We start from the raw sequence: 19,964 nt of genomic DNA on the forward strand, positions 1-19,964 counted from the left end.
GTCGACCGATTATGATTTTTCAATGCCGATACCGATTATTGGAGGAACAAAAAAACGCCGATACCAATTTTTTATTTTATTTATTATTTATTTAAATCGGACATTTTTTTTTATTTATTTGTAATAATTACGGTTACAACAATACTGAACACTTATTTTAACTTAATATAATACATCAATAAAATCAATTTAGCCTCAAATAAATAATGAAACATGTTCAATTTGGTTTAAATAATGCAAAAACAAAGTGTTGAAGAAGAAAGTAAAAGTGCAATATGTGCCATGTAAGAAAGCTAATGTTTAAGTTCCTTTGCTCAGAACATTTGAAAGCTGGTGGTTCCTTTTAACATGAAACGCTATTAGCGCGCACCCCTCTAACTAGATAGCCATTTCACGTCGGAAACACCAGCCTAATCTCGGGAGATGATAGGCTTGAAGTCATAAACAGTGCAATGCTTGAAGCATTGCGAAGAGCTACTGTTTGAATGAATGCTTACGAGCTTGCTGGTGCCTACCACTGCTCAGGCAGACTGCTCTATAAATCATAGACTTAATTATAACATAATAACACACAGAAATTAGCCATATGTCATTAATATGGTCGAATCCGGAAACTATCATTTCGAAAACAAAATTATATATATTTTTTTTTAAATTTGGTCTTGCCGTACATACCTACACGTACGCTAAGGTCACAAGACACAGGCCTCCTAATTGTCCCTAGAATTTCTAAGCAAACAGCTGGAGGCAGGGCTTCCTCCTATAGAGCTCCATTTTTATGGAATGGTCTGTCTACCCATATGAGAGACGCAAACTCGGTCTCAACCTTTAAGTCTTTACTGAAGACTCATCTCTTCAGTGGGTCATATGATTGAGTGTAGTCTGGCCCAGGAGTGTGAAGGTGAATGGAAAGGCTCTGGAGCAACGAACCGCCCTTGCCGTCTCTGCCTGGCCGGTTCCCCTCTTTCCACTGGGATTCTCTGCCTCTAACCCTATTACAGGGGCTGAGTCACTGGCTTACTAGGGCTCTTTCATACCGTCCCTAGGAGGGGTGCGTCACTTGAGTAGGCTGAGTCACTGATGTGACCCCCCCCCCCTTGGGTTGTGCCGTGGCGGATATCTTTGTGGGCTATACTCGGCCTCGTCTCAGGATGGTAAGTTGGTGGTTGAAGATATCCCTCTAGTGGTGTGGGGGCTGTGCTTTGGCAAAGTGGGTGGGGTTATATCCTTCCTGTTTGGCCCTGTCCGGGGGTGTCATCGGATGGGGCCACAGTGTCTTCTGACCCCTCCTGTCTCAGCCTACAGTATTTATGCTGCAGTAGTTTATATGTCGGGGGGCTAGGGTCAGTTTGTTACATCTGGAGAACTTCTGTCCTATCCAGTATCCTGTGTGAATTTAAGTATGCTCGCTCTAATTCTCCTCTTTCTCGGAGGACCTGAGCCCTAGGACCATGCCTCAGGTCTACCTGACATGACTCCTTGCTGTCCCCAGTCCACCTGGCCGTGCTGCTGCTCCAGTTTCAACTGTTCTGCCTGTGATTATTATTATTTGACCATGCTGGTCATTTATGAACATTTGAACATCTTGGCCATGTTCTGTTATAATCTCCACCCGGCACAGCTAGAAGAGGACTGGCCACCCCACATAGGAAGAAACCTAGAAAGGAACCAGGCTAAGTTTTGGCCTTTCTAGGGAGTTTTTTCTAGCCACCGTGCTTCTACATCTGCATTGCTTGCTGTTTGGGGTTTTAGGCTGGGTTTCTGTACAGCACTTTGAGATATCAGCTGATGAACGAAGGGCTATATAAATACATTTGATTTCAGTGAAATACGGAACCGTTCTGTATTTTATCTAACGGATGGCATCCCTAAAGTCTAAATATTGCTGTTAAAAATTGCACAACCTTCAATGTTATGTCATTTCAAGGTCCTGGAGTGGCCTAGCCAGTCTCCAGATCTCAACCCCATAGAAAATCTTTGGAGGTAGTTGAAAGTCCATGTTGCCCAGCAACAGCCCCAAAACATCACTGCTCTAGAGGAGATCTGCGTGGAGGAATGGGCCAAAATACCAGCAACAGTGTGTGAAAACCTTGGGAAGACTTACAGAAGACGTTTGACCTCTGTCATTGCCAACAAAGGGTATATAACAAAGTATTGTTGAAGTGTACCTATGATGAAAATTACAGGCCTCTCATATTTTTAAGTGGGAGAACTTGACCAATTGGTGGCTGACTAAATACTTTTTTGCCCCACTGTATATGGCCTCGTTATTCTTATTGTGTTACTTTTAATTTTTTTGCCAACTTGGTAAATATTTTCTTCTTGAACTGCACCGTTGGTTAAGGGCTTGTAAATAAGCATTTCACAGTAAAGTCCACACTTGTTGTATTCGGCGCATGTGACAAATAAAGTTTGATTCGATTTTTATTTTATTTGACATACACCCTTCCCTTGTAATGTTTGACCTTTATATCAGCCCATCTATACCATACAACAGCAGAGGAATATACCGCACAAATACATTCCGATTTTTATTGTGAATTTAGCACAGAAGATAGGATCACATTCAAATAGATATGTCACAATTCTCTCCTAGTGTGTATTTCATGTAGAAATGATTGCCTGTAATAATTAGTCCATGGCTCAGACAGAGGTGATGTGCATAGAAAGGAAGGAGTGGATGGTGTGTAGATTGAGAGAGAAAGATTAATTGCTCCGTTCTGAACACCTCCTGATCCGACCAGCATAACTTCTGAATCGGTTCAAACCCCGAAAAACGTAATTGTTCATATAGTTCCTTTTCGCTCATTTAAGCTGTGAAATCAACATCATTTTCACATTTAGCTCATTCATTTACCCTACCAATTAGCACAGCTAGAGCAGCTTGCTATGGAACGTGTAAGGTAGTTGTTTACACGTTTAAATTGGTCAGTTAAGTGCAGGTCTGAGATGCGACAGAAATTTCACGGGTGAGTAGCGGGGGATTAAAATAACTTCACTGAATTACAGAATGATATACTAAATAGGAGGAACATTTTTTGTGAATAACATAATTAACCAGTTCAAGATATGAAAACAGTGGTTCTGTTCCAGAATACTAGAGGACATGATGGTTTTGTTCCTGGAGAAATGTAGTCATTTCCCAAATTTTGGAGTTTGTTACCTGAACCGGTTTCAACCCCTGGTAGAGATAGTAGAAAGAGAGAGAGAAACACCGTGTGAGTGTAAGACAGAGAAATAGGAGAGAGAGAAAGAGTGATATGGAGTCTGCTACATGTCAGCATGCTCTGTTCTGCCCATCTCTCCCTCACGGTGACAGAAGATAAGATGATCATCGGAATGCGCTACGAATCTGTAGCCTGCCAGCACTCAGACAGCTCTGTCAGCAGAGCACCATTACCCCAAGCGCACACACACACATACACACGTGCCACCAGACCTACACTAAATACACACGATCACACAGATGCATGTTTGTGCACTGCAGTGCCCACACGCTCGATCATATGCACACATGCACTATACCTCAATCAAAACAAACGTGGTCTCATTAAAATACCATAGTGTACACCCGGGTGGCGGCGCAGTGGTCTAAGGCACTACATCACAGTGCTAGCTGTGCCACCAGAGACTGATTTCGAGCCCAGGCTCTGTCGCAGCCGGGAGGTCCATGGGGCGACGCACAATCGGCTGGTAGGGATATCCTGGTCTCATCGTGCACTAGCGACTCCTGTGGCGGGCCGGGCGCAGTGCACGCTGACCAGGTCGCTAGGTGTATGGTGTTTCCTTTGACACATTGGTGTGGCTGGCTTCCGGGTCAGATGCGCGCTGTGTTAAGAAGCAGTGCGGCTTGGTTGGGTTGTGTTTCGGAGGACGCATGGCTCTCGACCTTAGTCTCTCCTGAGCCCGTACGGGAGTTGTAGCGGTGAGACAAGACAGTAACTACTATCAATTGGATACCATGAAATTGGGGAGAAAAAAGGGGGTAAAAAATACCATAGTGTATTGCATGGTTCCAATGTGTGTCAGAGCTGTAGCAGCAGGTGGCTATGCTAAACCTCTACCTCTCCTACCCACACACCTGCCTGGGGTTCATTAGGCCACGCAATGGAACGTTTCAAAACGTCTCGTAACAGAACATTTAAATGAGCGATTCTTATTGGATGAATCCAGGTCGTCGTCTACACCTTGTTCCCAATGAGCGCGTGTCAAGGCTCGGACACAAAACGCCCCACTGACAGCTAGAGGGAAATTAATATACACAACAAATGCACGCGTGTAGCAAAGTCTTATGAATAGCGTATGGTGTGGAGTAGGACAGGCCGGCTGGTGTGGAGTAGGAAAGGCCGGCTGGTGTGGAGTAGGACAGGCCGGCTGGTGTGGAGTAGGACAGGCCGGCTGGTGGGGAGTAGGACAGGCCGGCTGGTGGATGGTTGTTCGTATTGTGCTCGGGGTACATTAAGGCCATTTACCCCCTCCAGTTGTGTGGATGTTCATTTTACATCTAATTCATTATTAATGAGTTTTTCCTCTGCAGTAACACAGCACATTTCCCCTCCATCTCAGTCCCCCATCTCGTCCTCTCTTTTAAACCCCCACACCCAGCGCTCCACTCAGTGTAGCCTTTCAAGGGTGGGGGCAGTGCTCTTTGTACTAACTAGCATGTGTGAGTTTACAGTAAAGACAGTGTGTGCACACATGAGACTAGTTTACTGTACAGACGGTCCTTTCATGAATACATGCGCAGACCCACCCTGCTCACTTAAGCACCAACCAGTAACCACCAAACACATGCTCAGTCACACACAATCCCACAAAGACAGGCTGTGCCACACACACACAAACAACCCTGAACCACAAACCTTGAAACAGACATAAACCCAATGTTCCATCCGCTCACACACAGTTGTTTTGAGCACAGTCCTGGTATCAAAACAGTGTGATCCTGTCAGAGCAGGAGAGAGAAGTGGGTACTCTTCTCTGAGTGGCAGCATGGTAACAGTATGAGAGCCTCTCCTCCACTCTATACCTCCATACACAACAACATCAACACACTATGTTAGATGTGTGTCGGCGCTGACGTTCGTATGGAAACAGTGTTTCTATGTCACACATTCCCCAGTCAAGACAGATCCGTGTGTGTGTGTGTGTGTGTGTGTGTAGAGAGAATTACTGTAATGAGAGCCCCATGTCAGCAGCTCCCTCCAGTCTGCTGATTAGAGGTTGTGTAAAGAGCAGCTGCAGAACACACACACAACTAACTTGGCAGGCACAAACAAGTTCATTTCATGCAGTAGCAAGTGACCCACACATCTAGCTAGGTTTAATGAATGTCTTCCTCTATGGGGTCCAGATACTGTATCTTGTATCACACACACAAAGAACAAGAGGGTCAAACACACACAGAAAGAAAGACACCAGGAAAGACACATAGCCCATTACTCCTAATCCCTTTACCTTAGTCTCTTTCCTGCCTCCTAATCCACTTAAGTAACAACCATCAGGCTCCAGCCACGATCAATAAGGCCAAAATACTAACCTAAACCCTGCTATTTCTAACCCAGGTCTGAGTGTGAGGCTGCATTCAGCTTGTCAGTCTCTGTCCACTCGGTTGTGTGCGTGCCATGCGTTTTAACCTAGAGTAAGACTGATTAGTCTGTCAGTAATAGGTGAGTGAGTGTGCTCATGAGATCCTCTGTGGCGAGAGACCTGCAGCTTTCCTGTCTGTCTGCTGAGGGATGCTAAGCAGGTCACCCCTAATCCAATAGACTGGTGTCTGTCCTAAACATGCTTTGCATAACACTGTGTGTGGCTCGCTGCCGTAGAATGCTTAAGTCTAATCTAGAATCTGCCAAAGAACGCAATTTATAGTTGGGGGATAATGAATTCAGTGTTATTCCAGCAAGCTTGATTCTTGCCAATTCATATTTAGTTTATATTAAATGCACAGACTTTAGCCCCTACTTACATGTACATATTACCTCAATTATGTCTACTACCTCGTACCCCTGCACATCTACTCGGTACTGGTACTCCTTGTATATAGTTTCGTTACTGTCATTTTATTGTGTTACCATCTCCCTTTTTGCAATTTTTTTACTTTTTGGCTCTGCATTGTTCTGAAAGGGCTTGTGAGTCCCCCAGTGACTTTTGGGTGATTATGGGATCTCTGGTCTAATTGGGGTTCCAAAGCCTTCTATTTTAAGTTAATTGCAATCATTGCAGTCTTTTAGCCAGGTTGCGATGACATAGACAACTCTCTCTGTATTCAATTGAGGCGTCTAATATTGGCAGCAAGGTCATCATGATGCTTTGACAGGGAACATACATTAGCTAGGAGGATAGTTGGAGAGGTGGGTGGCTTTTTCTGGCTCTGACGTGTTGCCTCACTACGCCCTTCTTGACTCGTTTGTGTTTTGGTTTCTGTCCTTTCCATTTAATCCGGTATGTCTGGGAAAACTCTCCCTCTCCCCATTCAAAGTGTGCCTTAGCAGGATTAGCCCGTCCTTCTTGTAGCAGAGCACATCTCCGTTCCCCAGGGAGCTCCAGCCTCCAGGTGATCCCCAACACTACACATTTGAAAAGGAAGAATCATGTTGAGATTGCCAGAAGGTTGAGTTCGATGTTTCTGAACATACTGATGACATCTGTACACTTTATAATCCACAAAGGGGTAGGGGAATTATCCACATAGAACAAGAAAATGTGCAGGGGACCCACACATTTTTTATTTTATAATTTTTTTTTTAAATTGGTGGCTTGTTTGAGAGAAACGAGTCACCGCCATGCAGCGCCACTGGAAGATATTTCTGGAATCAGCCAGGCCTGTTTGAACGCTGGCCCCCTGTTTGTATAGGGAGCCTTTCATCCGGGAGCTGGGTAGAGGGAGAGGGGGCCATACAATAGAAGTTAGCTGGAGGAGAGGGTGGATGAGCTGATTCTGGCTGGTCGAATCAAAGCGGGGGACCGTGTGAAGGTGTGCCAAGAGAACAGAGAGAGGCAGAGCAGGCTGAGGCTGGGACGACACTGACAGCTAGAGGCCCACAGTCAAAGCCAGCTCTGTCTACATTCTTACACATCAACCACACATATAGACATACAGGAAGACACGCACTGAAATACACACATACATGTTGGAATATTGTTATGGAGTTTCAATCTTCTGAAAGTCCTTAACAGAGCCCCAACCCATCCCCAATGCCCAGCAGCCTACGGAAAGAAAACTCTCTGAAAGCCTTGAAACGCATAAAAAACTACTCGTATACAGTTAGCGACATCCAGAAGACGCACGTTCCAGTTCATCAACAAACATAAAGGATGAAGAAAGCCTGTGAGCCTCCATCCATTGTTGTGGTTTTCCCAGTTTCCTTTCCGTGGCCCGTTTCTCCAATGTCCTCTCTCACTTCTCCTCCCTCTTCCTCCCCCTCAGTACAAGATGAGGTTGGGTCAAGTGGGCGTTCTAGAACAGATCTAGTATATAACCAACCCACTCCTGCTTCTGGTCATGGTAGCCTAATAAGATGTTAAGCAGCTCTCCAAACCCTCATGGCCCCTGTGAGCTACATAAGCTGTAAACTAGCACATAAACAAACACGCACACCGAGAGAGAGAAAAGGCTGCCGTGTTGAGTTGGGTACTAGGGGAGGTTGTGTACCTGTGGTACTGGGTCTGGAGGAACTGGAACTCCTCCTTGATGCGGTCCAGGGTCTCTGGGTAGGTGAGCTTTAGGGCCTGGGGGGCTCCCGAGGCTGCAGCTGCCGCCGCAGACGCTGAAGACCCAGGGGGTGGCTGGAGAGGTGCCTACGCAGAAAGACAATAAGCACGGTGAGCATATCTTGTCAAAAGTGTGAACATCTTTCAGACTCTATATATACAGGTCACTGACAAAATAAACAATACACCAACATAAAGTTTCTTAATAGGGCATTGGGCCACCATGAGCCAGAACAGCTTCAATGCACCTTGACATAGATTCTGGAACTCTATCGGAAGGATGCAACACTATTCTTAGACAACAAATTCTAGAATTTGGTGTTTTATTGATGGTGGAAAATGCGGTCTCATGCGCCGCTCCAGAATCTCCCACAAGTGTTCAACTGGGTTGAGATCTGGTGACTGAGACAGCCATGGCATATGGTTTACATCGTTTTCATACTCATCAAACCATTCAGTGACCACTTATGCCCCGTGGTTGCAGCATCACCATTTTTATGCATGACCCTAAGCATGATGGGATGTTAATTGATTAATCAACTCGGGAACCACTCCTGTGTGGAAGCACCAGCTTTCAATATACTTTGTATGTTTCATTTACTCAAATGTTTCCATTAATTTGTCAGTTACCTGTACATAACCAGTATGTTTTGTGGTGATTTGGTAATAATGTTATACCTGTACACGTTTCATCACTTTACATTCCAAGTCAGGTCAAAATCCTTCACTTATGACTCTAATACCAGATGTGTGCCCAACACTAGTCATCTCTGTATGTGGGTCCTATGAGAGATGTGATTGTATGCATGGGGAACAGTTGTTGTGAGCTGGAGAGCCATGATGAGTTTCCTGGAGCTGAAGAACAAAGCTGTAAGACTGAGGGGTGTGAGCACAGAGGGGGAGGGGCTGCCGGGAAACCAGGAGAGGCCAGGGGAGACAGGAACCATTGTGATGGGACAAAAAAGTGTCAGGGCCAGATGTGTGAGGGGAACCGGGAGAGAGGGGAGAACAAGGGGCTCTTGACCAAATTAAGACACTTGTTTAATATTAAGTCTGGGTTGAAAGGAAGGAAGGAGAGAGGGAGAATAGGTAGGACCCCATCAGGAGTAGCAACCCCAGCAGCCTGGCCCTCCTCTCTCTGGAGTAGCACCCCCCGGTAGCCTGGCCCTCCTCTCTCTGGAGTAGCACCCCCGGTAGCCTGGCCCTCCTCTCTCTGGAGTAGCACCCCCGGTAGCCTGGCCCTCCTCTCTCTGGAGTAGCACCCCCGGTAGCCTGGCCCTCCTCTCTCTGGAGTAGCACCCCCGGTAGCCTGGCCCTCCTCTCTCTGGAGTAGCACCCCCGGTAGCCTGGCCCTCCTCTCTGGTCCCTCTCTGCGGGGCTTCGAGCAATTAGTTAGCAGGGCCTCAAGAGGTAATGCTGCAGGACAGCCAGACAATGGGCCGGACCTTGGGCTAGCGCCTGTCTGTCTGTCTGGGTCTCTGTCAATGGAGGCCCACCCCTCTGCCCTGGTGCTAAAGCTACATTGAAGGATATACGACAGGCCGTTCACACCACTGCTCTCTTTAATGAGAACAGAAGTGGTGTGTGTGTGTGTGTGTGTGTGTGTCTAGAGGAAATAATTGAGTGGGTATAGCTCCACTCATGGGCCCTATGCAGAAGAATGTTATTGGTTTATAAAGTGACATTAGTCACATTAAGTAGATCGCTTGTTCGTTCTGCTGGATTCCCTGGTGGAGGGGGAAACTGGAGAAGGGAGAGGTCAAGAGGGAGGACGTATGAAACTCAGCGCTCGGTCCTGCATGTGACTGCACTGTGGATCTGCACAGCACCGCTAAAAGCAGGTGTGTGTTAGTATGACATAGGCAGACAAGAAATATTCACCGTCAAGGATGAAGCCAGAGCTGGAATGTGAAGCTAACTGAAGCCGGCAAGCTTTAGAAAACCCAGAGTAGATCTAGCTTAAATCGTAGTACACCCCTCAGGTCCACTGAGGTTCAAGAGAGGGGCTGCTCATTGTTCCAGCTTCTAACGAGCTCCTCTCCCCTGCCTGCTTGCCTGGCTGCCTGCGCTCCAACTCAATCTGCTGGCCAGATCCTCCCCCCGAGCACAGGCAGGGGCACACAGACTCCCTCGCTCTCACACACACACCAATTACTCTTCACAGGCCAGAGAAAGGCACCTCAGGAACAAGATCGCCAAGGCCATTTTGTAGGAGGCGAGGGAGGTAAGGAGGGGGAGGGGGAATAATTCTGCCCTTCTCTCTCCACCTTCCACTCCCTGTTTTCTTGTTTTTCACCTCAGTGTGTGTGCGCGCGCTGGAGAACAGGTGCAGAGAGCCTTTTTGAGACAGAAATGGGGAGTGTGGGATCGAGGCTGACCCAGTAGTTGAGTTTGGTGATGGGGGAGATTTATGAAGACAGAGGAAACTGCTGCCTGGGCTTCTGCTAACATCAGCCATTCTGGCTCTAATGCCCAGGTGCTGTTATGATTCAGGCCAACGTCAGAATAGGTGCCTGCAGGTACACAGCAGACCCCTGTGGCCCCTCACAGAAACAACAATATGAAAGAGTGGAGTGCTGCAGAGCAGACCCTCCCATTAGCTGTCAGTCAGATGACTCACTGATCCCTGTACCTCACTGGTCAGCTGCTCTGGTTTAGTGTGTGATGTCAGAGGTCACACTGCTGACCTGATCACCATTGGATTACCCAATCACCCACCCAGGCATCCAGCCAGATATGTCTCAAAAATGTACTCAACTCTCAAGTACAATACAATACTCCAACTAATCCTGTTTGTCCCTATAGGAAGTCAGGGAATGTGCCGAGCTCGAAACAGCCATGTTCCACCGTGCCATGAAGAGCCAGAGGCTAGAGAGCACCATCAGGGTAAAGGAACCATAGGCAGTCAGGTGGCTGATCAGATAGCAGCCTTCCTCCCCGAGTCCCCTGTTAATCTGCCCTGGTCCAGATCAGCAAGGAATACATTGTAGTGATTAAATCAGGCCCCAGCTGGGAGCAGTAGTGGTGGAAAGGAGAAGAGGCATCCCGGGACAGTAATGGCTCTAATCAGGCCTAAGTTGTCTTTAATGGGCCTTTAAAATAGGCTGGAGGAAGGCCTACAGGGACACCCCAGCCAGGGAAGACAGCCCATAGGTGCTGGGCTTGAGCTAGGCTGGGCAGCACACACAACCTGCTGCTGCAAATGACTGATTGCTTCATATAGAGTCTGGCTGCTATTAAAGTCCTACATGTTAACACACACACACACACACACACACACACAGAGAGAGCGAGACATGCACAGACACACACCCTCTAAGGAACAGTGGGTGTGGCATTCCCTGCATGCAATCAATGTTGTTTTCCTTTTACTCCTTCTAATTAAACCAAATAGCACTAAACCACTATGACCTCACATCCCTTGATTCTCCCCAAAACACACACGACGCAACACGCCCACACACACACGCAACAAGCGTGCACACACACAAAGGTGAAGCCCCTTGAAGACTTCAGTTCTTTATGTTACCTGCACTTCTATGCCAAGCAGTCTTCTCCCAGTCTCCAACAGCATAAGAACTGGGAACCAATCTAGCCAACGAACCATCCTGCTAATTACACTGTGCCTTCCCACAGAGCCGATGGTTCCGAGTAAACAGCTACCATGCTCCCTCACTGCTTGGGGCACTACCTGCCTGTCTGCCCGCCCGTCTCTGGGGACACAGTAGTGGGAAGGAGGGCACGGCAGACCTATCCCCAGCCCCCAGCTGAAGAACCATAGAACAGTAACAGCTCCCTGCCCCCCTCCACTCTCACCCAAGCATTCCCCTACTGATCTAAACAACTGTGAAACATGGCAATATATTGTCCTTGCAGAAAGCTTTTGAAGTTCAAGCCTCATATCAAATTATTCAAATAGTCAACAACCCAGTTATTTGCATTTTAAAGCACCTCTGTGGGTGGATGACGTGCACGCAGGCGCACACAAATACACATAGACAAACACACGTACACAATTGATCACAAGCGCCAGGATCTCTCTGCTGTGATGTGGGAGTGAATGAGAGAGAAATGCCCCAGTTCTCTCTAACTATGGGGAGGGCTGCTAGGCACCACTTTCATTTGCGCTACACCTTTCTTTTTTTCCCCTCGCTCCTGAAAGCTTGTTATTCAAATGTCCCCGCTGTCAGTGTATATAGGCGATGCATAACTGTTTGGTTGTCAGCTGTGTTAATTGCTGTAAGTACCTTCCTTTATTAGGTAACCCACCCACAGCCGGTTTGTTCTTTCCATGGCTCAGACTTAAGCGCCACACCTCCAGAGCTGGTTTACACCTTGCCCAAAAACCTCTCCTCTGGCAGGCGGGCGGCCATCTAATCGAATACTGGAAATAAAGAGCTAAGCAAGATGGGTTACCTGGCGCTTCCCTTCCAGCCCATCACTACCCGGCGCTTCCCTCCCAGCCCATCACTCCCCGGCGCTTCCCTCCCAGCCCATCACTCCCCGGCGCTTCCCTCCCAGCCCATCACTCCCCGGCGCTTCCCTCCCAGCCCATCACTCCCCGGCGCTTCCCTCCCAGCCCATCACTCCCCGGCGCTTCCCTCCCAGCCCATCACTCCCCGGCGCTTCCCTCATAGCCCATCACTCCCCGGCGCTTCCCTCATAGCCCATCACTCCCCGGCGCTTCCCTCCCAGCCCATCACTCCCCGGCGCTTCCCTCCCAGCCCATCACTCCCCGGCGCTTCCCTCCCAGCCCATCACTCCCCGGCGCTTCCCTCCCAGCCCATCACTCCCCGGCGCTTCCCTCCCAGCCCATCACTCCCCGGCGCTTCCCTCATAGCCCATCACTCCCCGGCGCTTCCCTCATAGCCCATCACTCCCCGGCGCTTCCCTCATAGCCCATCACTCCCCGGCGCTTCCCTCATAGCCCATCACTCCCCGGCGCTTCCCTCATAGCCCATCACTCCCCGGCGCTTCCCTCCCAGCCCATCACTCCCCGGCGCTTCCCTCCCAGCCCATCACTCCCCGGCGCTTCCCTCCCAGCCCATCACTAGCCAGACCTTCTCTCATAGCCCATCACTCCCCAGTGCTGCTGAAGTGGACCTGTCCAGAATCAGCCCAGTGGGAGTCCTGGATCAATCAGGGTCTGATGGGAGAGCAGGAGGGTCTGCTGACTGGGCCAACAGAGCTCCAGGAGCCTGCTGGCATTACTGGACCTCAGAGGAACAGGGGGGTGGAATGGATACATGTACAAACAGAACTCTTAATCATTAGGTGTGATTGTAGATCTACACTCTACAGCCAGACCTGTGTAGTGTGGTGCATTTCCATAAGCAGACTTTGGTTCAGTGAGCGGACTCTGGTGGGCGTCTTACTGCCGACATTGTCGTGCGATTCTACATGTAGAATCGGTTTGCAAATTACGTCCAGCACTCTGCTCAGAGGTGCTAAGTACTCTTGGCTGGCAAACGCTACCGGTAAATGGAACTGGATGCTAAGCATTGAGAACAGCAGTGCTGACACATCTACTACTAGTCCGCATTATGCTGATTTCCAAGAACTAAGGTGGAGCTGGTCTCCTTGGTCAGGCAGTCTGCCTGCCACAGCAAAATATTATCAAATAAATGTCTCACTGCTATGTAACAAAAATTAGGAAATATGTTTCACACGTCTGCATGTCAAGTGTTTACCTAAACATTAATTGAACTTCAGTCATTGTATGGCTTCCCAACGTTTTGAAAAAAGTCCAATAAATCATAAGAACGACTCTAGCAAGAGCAGATTTCTGGATATATATTCTGTTACATATACAGTGAGTACACAACATTCAGAACATCTGCTCTTTCCATGACAGACTGACTAGGTAAAATGTATACTCAGTACATTATACTCACTCTACCATGCTTTTCACATTAAAGGAAACATGACAAACAACGTTCCATGAAGGATTATATATACACTGAACAAAAATATAAACGCAACATGTAAATTGTTGGTCCCATGTTTCATGATATGAAATAGCCCAGAAATGTTCCATATGCATATAAAGCTTATTTCTCTCAAATTTTGTGCACAAATTTGTTTACATCCATGTTAGTGAACATTTCTCATTTGCCAAGAAAATCCATCCACATGAAGGGTGAGGCATATCAAGAAGCTGATTAAACAGCATGATCATTACACAGGTGCACCTTGTGCTGGGGACAATAAAAGGCCACTCTAAAATGTGGTTTTGACACACAACACAATGCCACAGATGTCTCAAGTTGAGGGAGTGTTATTGGCATGCTGACTGCAGGAATGTCCAACAGAGCTGTTGCTAGAGAATTGAATGTTATTTTCTATACCATAAGCTGCCTACAACGTTGTTTTAGAGAATTTAGCAGTACGTCCACCAGCCTCACAACCACAGAACACATGTAACCACACCAGCCCAGGAACTCCACATCTGGCTTCTTCACCTACGGGATTATCGGAGACCAGCACCCGGACAGCTGAAGAAACTGAGGAGTATTTGTCTGTAATAAAGCCCTTTTGTAGGGAAAAACTCATTCTGATTGGCTGGGCCTGGCTCCCCAGTGGGTGGGCTCCCAGGCCCACCCATGGCTGCACCCCTGCCCAGTTGTGAAATCCATAGATTAGGGTCTAATTTATTTATTTAAATTGACCGATTTCCTTATATGTACTGCAAAATCTTTGAAATTGTTGCGTTTATATTTTTGTTCAGTATAGTTTCATAAAATTGTTCCCTGGGTCTTCCAAACACACTTTAAAGAAAGCCAATGACTTTTGAGACAGGCTTTCAGTGTTTCAAGCCTGTTGTGGTTAAAATGAAATAGAATCTGTGCTTTCTTTCCCAACCCAACACCCCTCTCCCTCCAGGATGCATAACCATACATTTGAGCTGTGGTTGGTAGCTAGCTCCCCAGGGGATGCAGTGTAGAGTTGGTGGATGAGATGGATTGGGTTAAGAGCTGTAACCACAGCGCCACGTTCTGTCCTGTTCTCCCTTTAGTCCTACAGCTGGCTGGGGTGAGGGCGCATTAAGTTTGTTTAGAGCCCTCTCACTCTTCTGTCAGGGTACTATGGGCATGGTATGGAGAGAACCTGAAGAGAATTCTCTCAGGAAGTGGCATAAATAATTAAAAAATTACGAGTAGAATCCATTTTAACCCAATTCAACTACTTTCAAATATGTACACCGTTTTATTGATTAGAAACAGTGTAATGTCTGGTGCTAGCCATCAGAAAGTACACCTTGAATTATTCCACATTGTTGTATTACCACCTGAATTCAAAATGGATTAAATATATGTTCTCTCACCCATCTACACACAATACCCCATAATGACAAAGTGAAAACATGCTTTTAGAAATGATTAGCAATTGTAATGAGAATGAAATACAGAAATGTAATTTACAGAATTATTCACACCTGAGTCAATATTTTATAGAAGCACCTGGCAGTGACTACAGCTGAGAGTCTTTTGGGGTAAATCTCTAAGAGCTTTGCACACCTGGACTGTACAATATTTGCCCATTGTTCTTTTCAAAATTCTTCAAGCACTGTGAAGTTGATTGTTGATCACTGCTAGACGGCCATTTTCAAGTGAGCCATTTTCAAGCCAATTTAAATCAAAACTGAACTAAACCACTCAGGAACATTCAACATTGTCTTGATAAGCAACTCCAGTGTAGATTTGGTATTGTGTTTAAAGTTATTGTCCTGCTAAAAAGGTGACTTCATCTCCAAGTGTCTGTTGGAAATCAGACAACCAGGTATTATTTAGGATTTTGCCTGTGCTTATAGCTGTATTCCATTTATTTTTATGCAGAAAAAAAAACACTCCCTAGTCCTTGCCAATGACAAGCATACCCATAACATGATGCCACCATGCATGAAAATATGAAGAGTGGTACTCAGTGATGTGTTGGATTTGCCCCAAACATAATTCTTTGTATTCAGGACAAAAAGTAAATTTCATTGCCACATGTTTTGCAATATTACTTAAGTTCCTTGTTGCAAACAGGATGCATGTTTTGGAATATTTTTATTCTGTACACGCTTCCTTATTTTCACTATGTAATTTAGGTTTGTATTGTGGATTAACTACAATGTTGTTGATCCATCCTCAGTTCTTATATCACAACTATTAAACTCTGTTTTAAAGTCACCATTGGCCTCATGGTGAAATCCCTGAGCAGTTACCTTCCTCTCTGGCAACTGAATTAGGAAGGACACCTGTAACATTGTAGTGACTGGGTGTATTGATACTGTACACCATCCAAAGTGTAATTAATAACTTCATCATGCTCAAAGGAATATGCAGCGTGTGCTTTATTTTTTACACATCTACCAAATCGGTGCCCTTCTTCGCGAGGCATTGGAAAACCTCCCTGGTCTTTGTGGTTGAATCTGTGCTAGAAATTCAGTACTCGGTTGAGGTACCTTACAGCTAATTGTATGTGTGGGGTACAGAGATGGGGTAGTCATTCAAAAATCATGTTAACCACCACCATTGAACACAGAATGAGTCCATTCAACTTATTGGTTAAGCACATGGCTCCTGAACGTATTTAGGCTTCCCATAACAAAAGGAGTTAAATACTTGACTCAAGAAATTTCAGCTTTTAATTTGTTAGTATTTTCTCAAATTCGACAAAAAAAAAAATCCACTTTGACATAGGGTATTGTGTGTAGATCAGTGACAATCTCAATTGAATAAATGTTTAATTCAGGCTGTAACGCAACAAAATGTGTAAAAGGGTGTGAATACTTTCTGAAGGCATTGTACGTGTTCTAGGGACAAAGGTGCCCCATTAACCTCTGTTCCCCACCCTGGCTCCAACCATGAATCATGGCATCATACTTAGCATTAGGGCCTAATCCCCACCCCTAGGAGGACATGGATGTGAAAGCACTCTCAGGGTGGGGTGTATGGTTGGCATGGAGGAGAGACGTGGGTAACTCTGTTTCAAATAGAAACTTATACGATAGGCTACTTCATATAGAAGGCATGTACTGTATTTTTGCGAAAAATATGTATTGATTCCACACAACAAGTACATAAAAAAAAACAAATGTGACATTAGTAAAGTTTATAGCACAAATATTTAGTTACCAGTTCAAAGTCAATTCAGATTGCAGTTCCTGGTACTGGGTGTCTAGAAAACCTCATTTATAGACTGCCTGATACTTTTGTTCGAATCAAACAAATCAAAAGCACATGCATCATCAATAAGATAAATGCCAGAGAGGAAAAACTCATTCTTGAAAACAGTAAGTGACACTTCACTGGGTAGCCTGTTGGTTAGAGCATTGGGCCAGTAACCGAAAGGTTGCTAGATTGAATCCCTGAGCTGGTAAAAATCTGTAGTAAAATCTGTAGTTTTTTTAAATATATATTTTTTATTTAACTAGGCAAGTCAGTTAATTAAGAACTAATTATTTTTTTCAATATCAGCCTAGGAACAGTGGGTTAACTGCCTTGTTCAGGGGCAGAACGACAGATTTTTACCTTGTCAACTGGGATTTGATCTTGCAACCTTTCGGTTACTAGTCCAACGCTCTAACTACTACGCTACCTGCCGTTAACCCACTGTTCCAAGGTCGTCATTGTAAATAAAAATGTGTTCTTAACTGACTTGCCTAGTTAAATAAACAACCCAAACCCTTGCCTAAAGTTGACTCACCCCTCAAATAGACTGCCGAGTGTGGAAAGGACAAACAAACCTAAACCACTCCATCATCTAGGCCAATACAGCATACCATTTGGATAACTCGAGGTTGGATGTTCTAAATTTGACACTTTAAAGTTATACCAACAACAGGAAACCAGAATTTGCACAGAATGAGTTTCCCTAAAGTTCTGGTTTTGCCAGATTCTGGCGGTATAAATCCCCTCTGTTTAGAACAGACCCATGTTGGATTGAGTTTACACCGCTCGTCGTTCAAGTACTAAACGTAAAATGAGTAAGGGTTTGCAATGTTGCAGCATGTTACTTTTTCACCAACATGATCACAAAGGAATTCCGGATACAAATAGCATAGATACAATGACAGACAAAAATGGAACAATAAATCATGTAGCAAGTTTATGGCCCTATCGCTGTATACATTCTTGCTCAAGTCAAATAAACGTACTTCAATAGACAGAGAAAGGTTAGATAATAATGTATAGATCGCTGAGGTTTTAAAGTATCGCTCCAACAGAACAATTACCGAACGTTACATGCTAATCGTATAGCCTACTTACCGGAGGTCGGTTTTGAGGAAACATTCTGGGCGCCGAATTCTTAAAAAAAAATATTCTTCCTCTCTTATGGGCAAAAAAGGACAGAAATGGAGAAGACGTTATATCGTCGGTTTCAGAGACGCATTTGGCTTGGTTTCAGAGGCAGTAATAGCAAAGCTAGTCTCGGCTCGCTAATTCCTTGCTCAAGACTCCCTTTGTTCTGGTCTATGTTCAACCCACAGACAAATAACATTCGATGTTGTAAAGATGCACCCAGTCCACGACTAAATGTTTAGAGGCCTCGTGACTACGCACTTCGAATGAGTAAAATGGCACCTTTTCTTCTCGTAAATACTCCCCTCCCCGGTGTATTCTCACCTAGAATAAAAAGCAAATGTGGCGAGGTTGTACTGTGGGTTCTGAGTCGGACACCACCACATTCAATGCAGCCGCAGCCTCTTTTGTCTCGTTCGTCGCCCTTCTCCTTTACAACACTGCTCTCCTCACACTCCCACCTTCCTTTCTGGTCCTCGCCTGATCTTCAAGACATAGCCGACTTGTTTTCTTGAGAGAAACTAAAGGGACATTTGCTAGACAGAATGAGAAGGGAGTATCTCGCTATTCTCGTTGATCAAGCCAGCATAGGACTGGAGCTAAGGTTTCGCCTTTCTGTCCTTATTTATGAACAACGCATCTAGCCTACCCACTCTAATGAAAGAAGGTCAAATCTGTTTGCTGGTGTTAAAACATTTCAGACCAATGACATACAGTTTGCCAATTGCTCTTGTATAAATAGTCTAATGATATTAGTAAACACCCTTGTTGATTTTCTCACCATGCGTGGACATTTTCTACTCAGTTCGTTCATTCGTGTAGCCATGCAATTGAAGCCCGCTTTGTATTTCAACAATATATATATATATTTGAGATTCCTCCATTAACCATGTTATAGTTGTATATACACTACGTGTAGCCTACAATAGAACGTGGGGTGCAATGGAATCGTTCAACAATTGAATGAAATCTCCACGTGGGGCTCGACCCAGTCACAATTAACGCTGGTGAAAGTAACCAATGAGTATTCCGAACACCCACGTGGGGGACACCGACCGTTTGTTTATTGGAGGATGCTGGTATTACAGTGCTCCAAACGTCAATCAAGTAGTCTGAACCCGCTGAGAGGACAATTTAACCCTTTAGACGTGATAGTGATGAAGTTGTGGTAGACCTACAGAACAGTGTCTATAAAGCTTATTTCCTCTTCCCACAAATCGTATATCGGTGCACAAATCTTGAATGTTGCATATATATATTTACATATTTGTTAGTATATATTGTTTGTATATATTGTATATATTGTTAGTATATATTTTTTTTATATAGATTTTCTTATATATATATAAGAAAATATATCGTCAGGCCCTATGATAAAATGATATTCTAAATCTGAGTAATGTTCATTTTTGGACATCTGAAATAAACAATGAACATGGGTAAAAAGAGCATCCCACCTCACAAACAAATGTATTTAATCTCATAATTAGTTAATGCTGCAAGTATGGTCCAGAAGGAAAGCTATAGCTGTAAGCTTTAAAAATGTTTTTAAAACACTCTGCCATTTTTGTTGTTGCTGATTTGATAACAACACAGCATTGAGACTTGCACTCTTGATGATCCAGTGAGTAATACAATGGTGATTATAGCCAAACACCTACATATTTCAGTGTGTATTGTTTGTTCCTTTAAACTTTAAAGAATCAAAAATATCATTTAAAAGAGGAAAAATTCAGAGACATTTATTGGTATTCTGGTGGCACAACCCCTTTAGCAGGCCTCATAATTAGAGAGACAGATATTGAAAAAGCAATTTTCTGACAGTGGAAATCACAATCTGCCAGGGGTGGAGTTGGAAAATACAGAGTGTGAGAGAGAGAGAGAGAGAGAGAGAGAGAGAGAGAGAGAGAGAGAGAGAGAGAGAGAGAGGGGAGGGATGAAGGACAGCGGGGGATGCTAAGA

At 45.2% G+C, this 19,964-nt stretch overlaps 1 protein-coding gene across 7 annotated transcripts in view; it reads right to left on the reverse strand.

Moving 5' to 3' along the window:
- The window catches only part of LOC118371593 (transducin-like enhancer protein 1), a 50,927-nt gene extending 31,942 nt beyond the window's left edge, over positions 1-18,985 (reverse strand). For 3 of the 7 annotated variants that reach the window (XM_052480498.1, XM_052480499.1, XM_052480496.1), the window contains exons 1-3: positions 18,784-18,985; positions 17,970-18,032; positions 7,655-7,800 (exon numbers count right to left, since the gene is read on the reverse strand). In XM_052480498.1, coding sequence (XP_052336458.1) covers positions 7,655-7,800; positions 17,970-18,032; positions 18,784-18,828 — 254 coding nt within the window. In that variant the 5' untranslated portion in view covers positions 18,829-18,985. Of the gene's footprint in view, positions 1-7,654; positions 7,801-17,969; positions 18,033-18,326; positions 18,677-18,783 lie in introns of those variants that run through there. The other 4 variants (XM_052480497.1, XM_052480501.1, XM_052480500.1 and 1 more) reach the window with 4 other exon arrangements.
- Between the last annotated feature and the right edge of the window lie 979 nt (positions 18,986-19,964).

The sequence above is a fragment of the Oncorhynchus keta genome, chromosome 26, assembly GCF_023373465.1.
Source record: "Oncorhynchus keta strain PuntledgeMale-10-30-2019 chromosome 26, Oket_V2, whole genome shotgun sequence".
In the NCBI taxonomy this organism is placed as follows: Eukaryota; Metazoa; Chordata; class Actinopteri; order Salmoniformes; family Salmonidae; genus Oncorhynchus; species Oncorhynchus keta.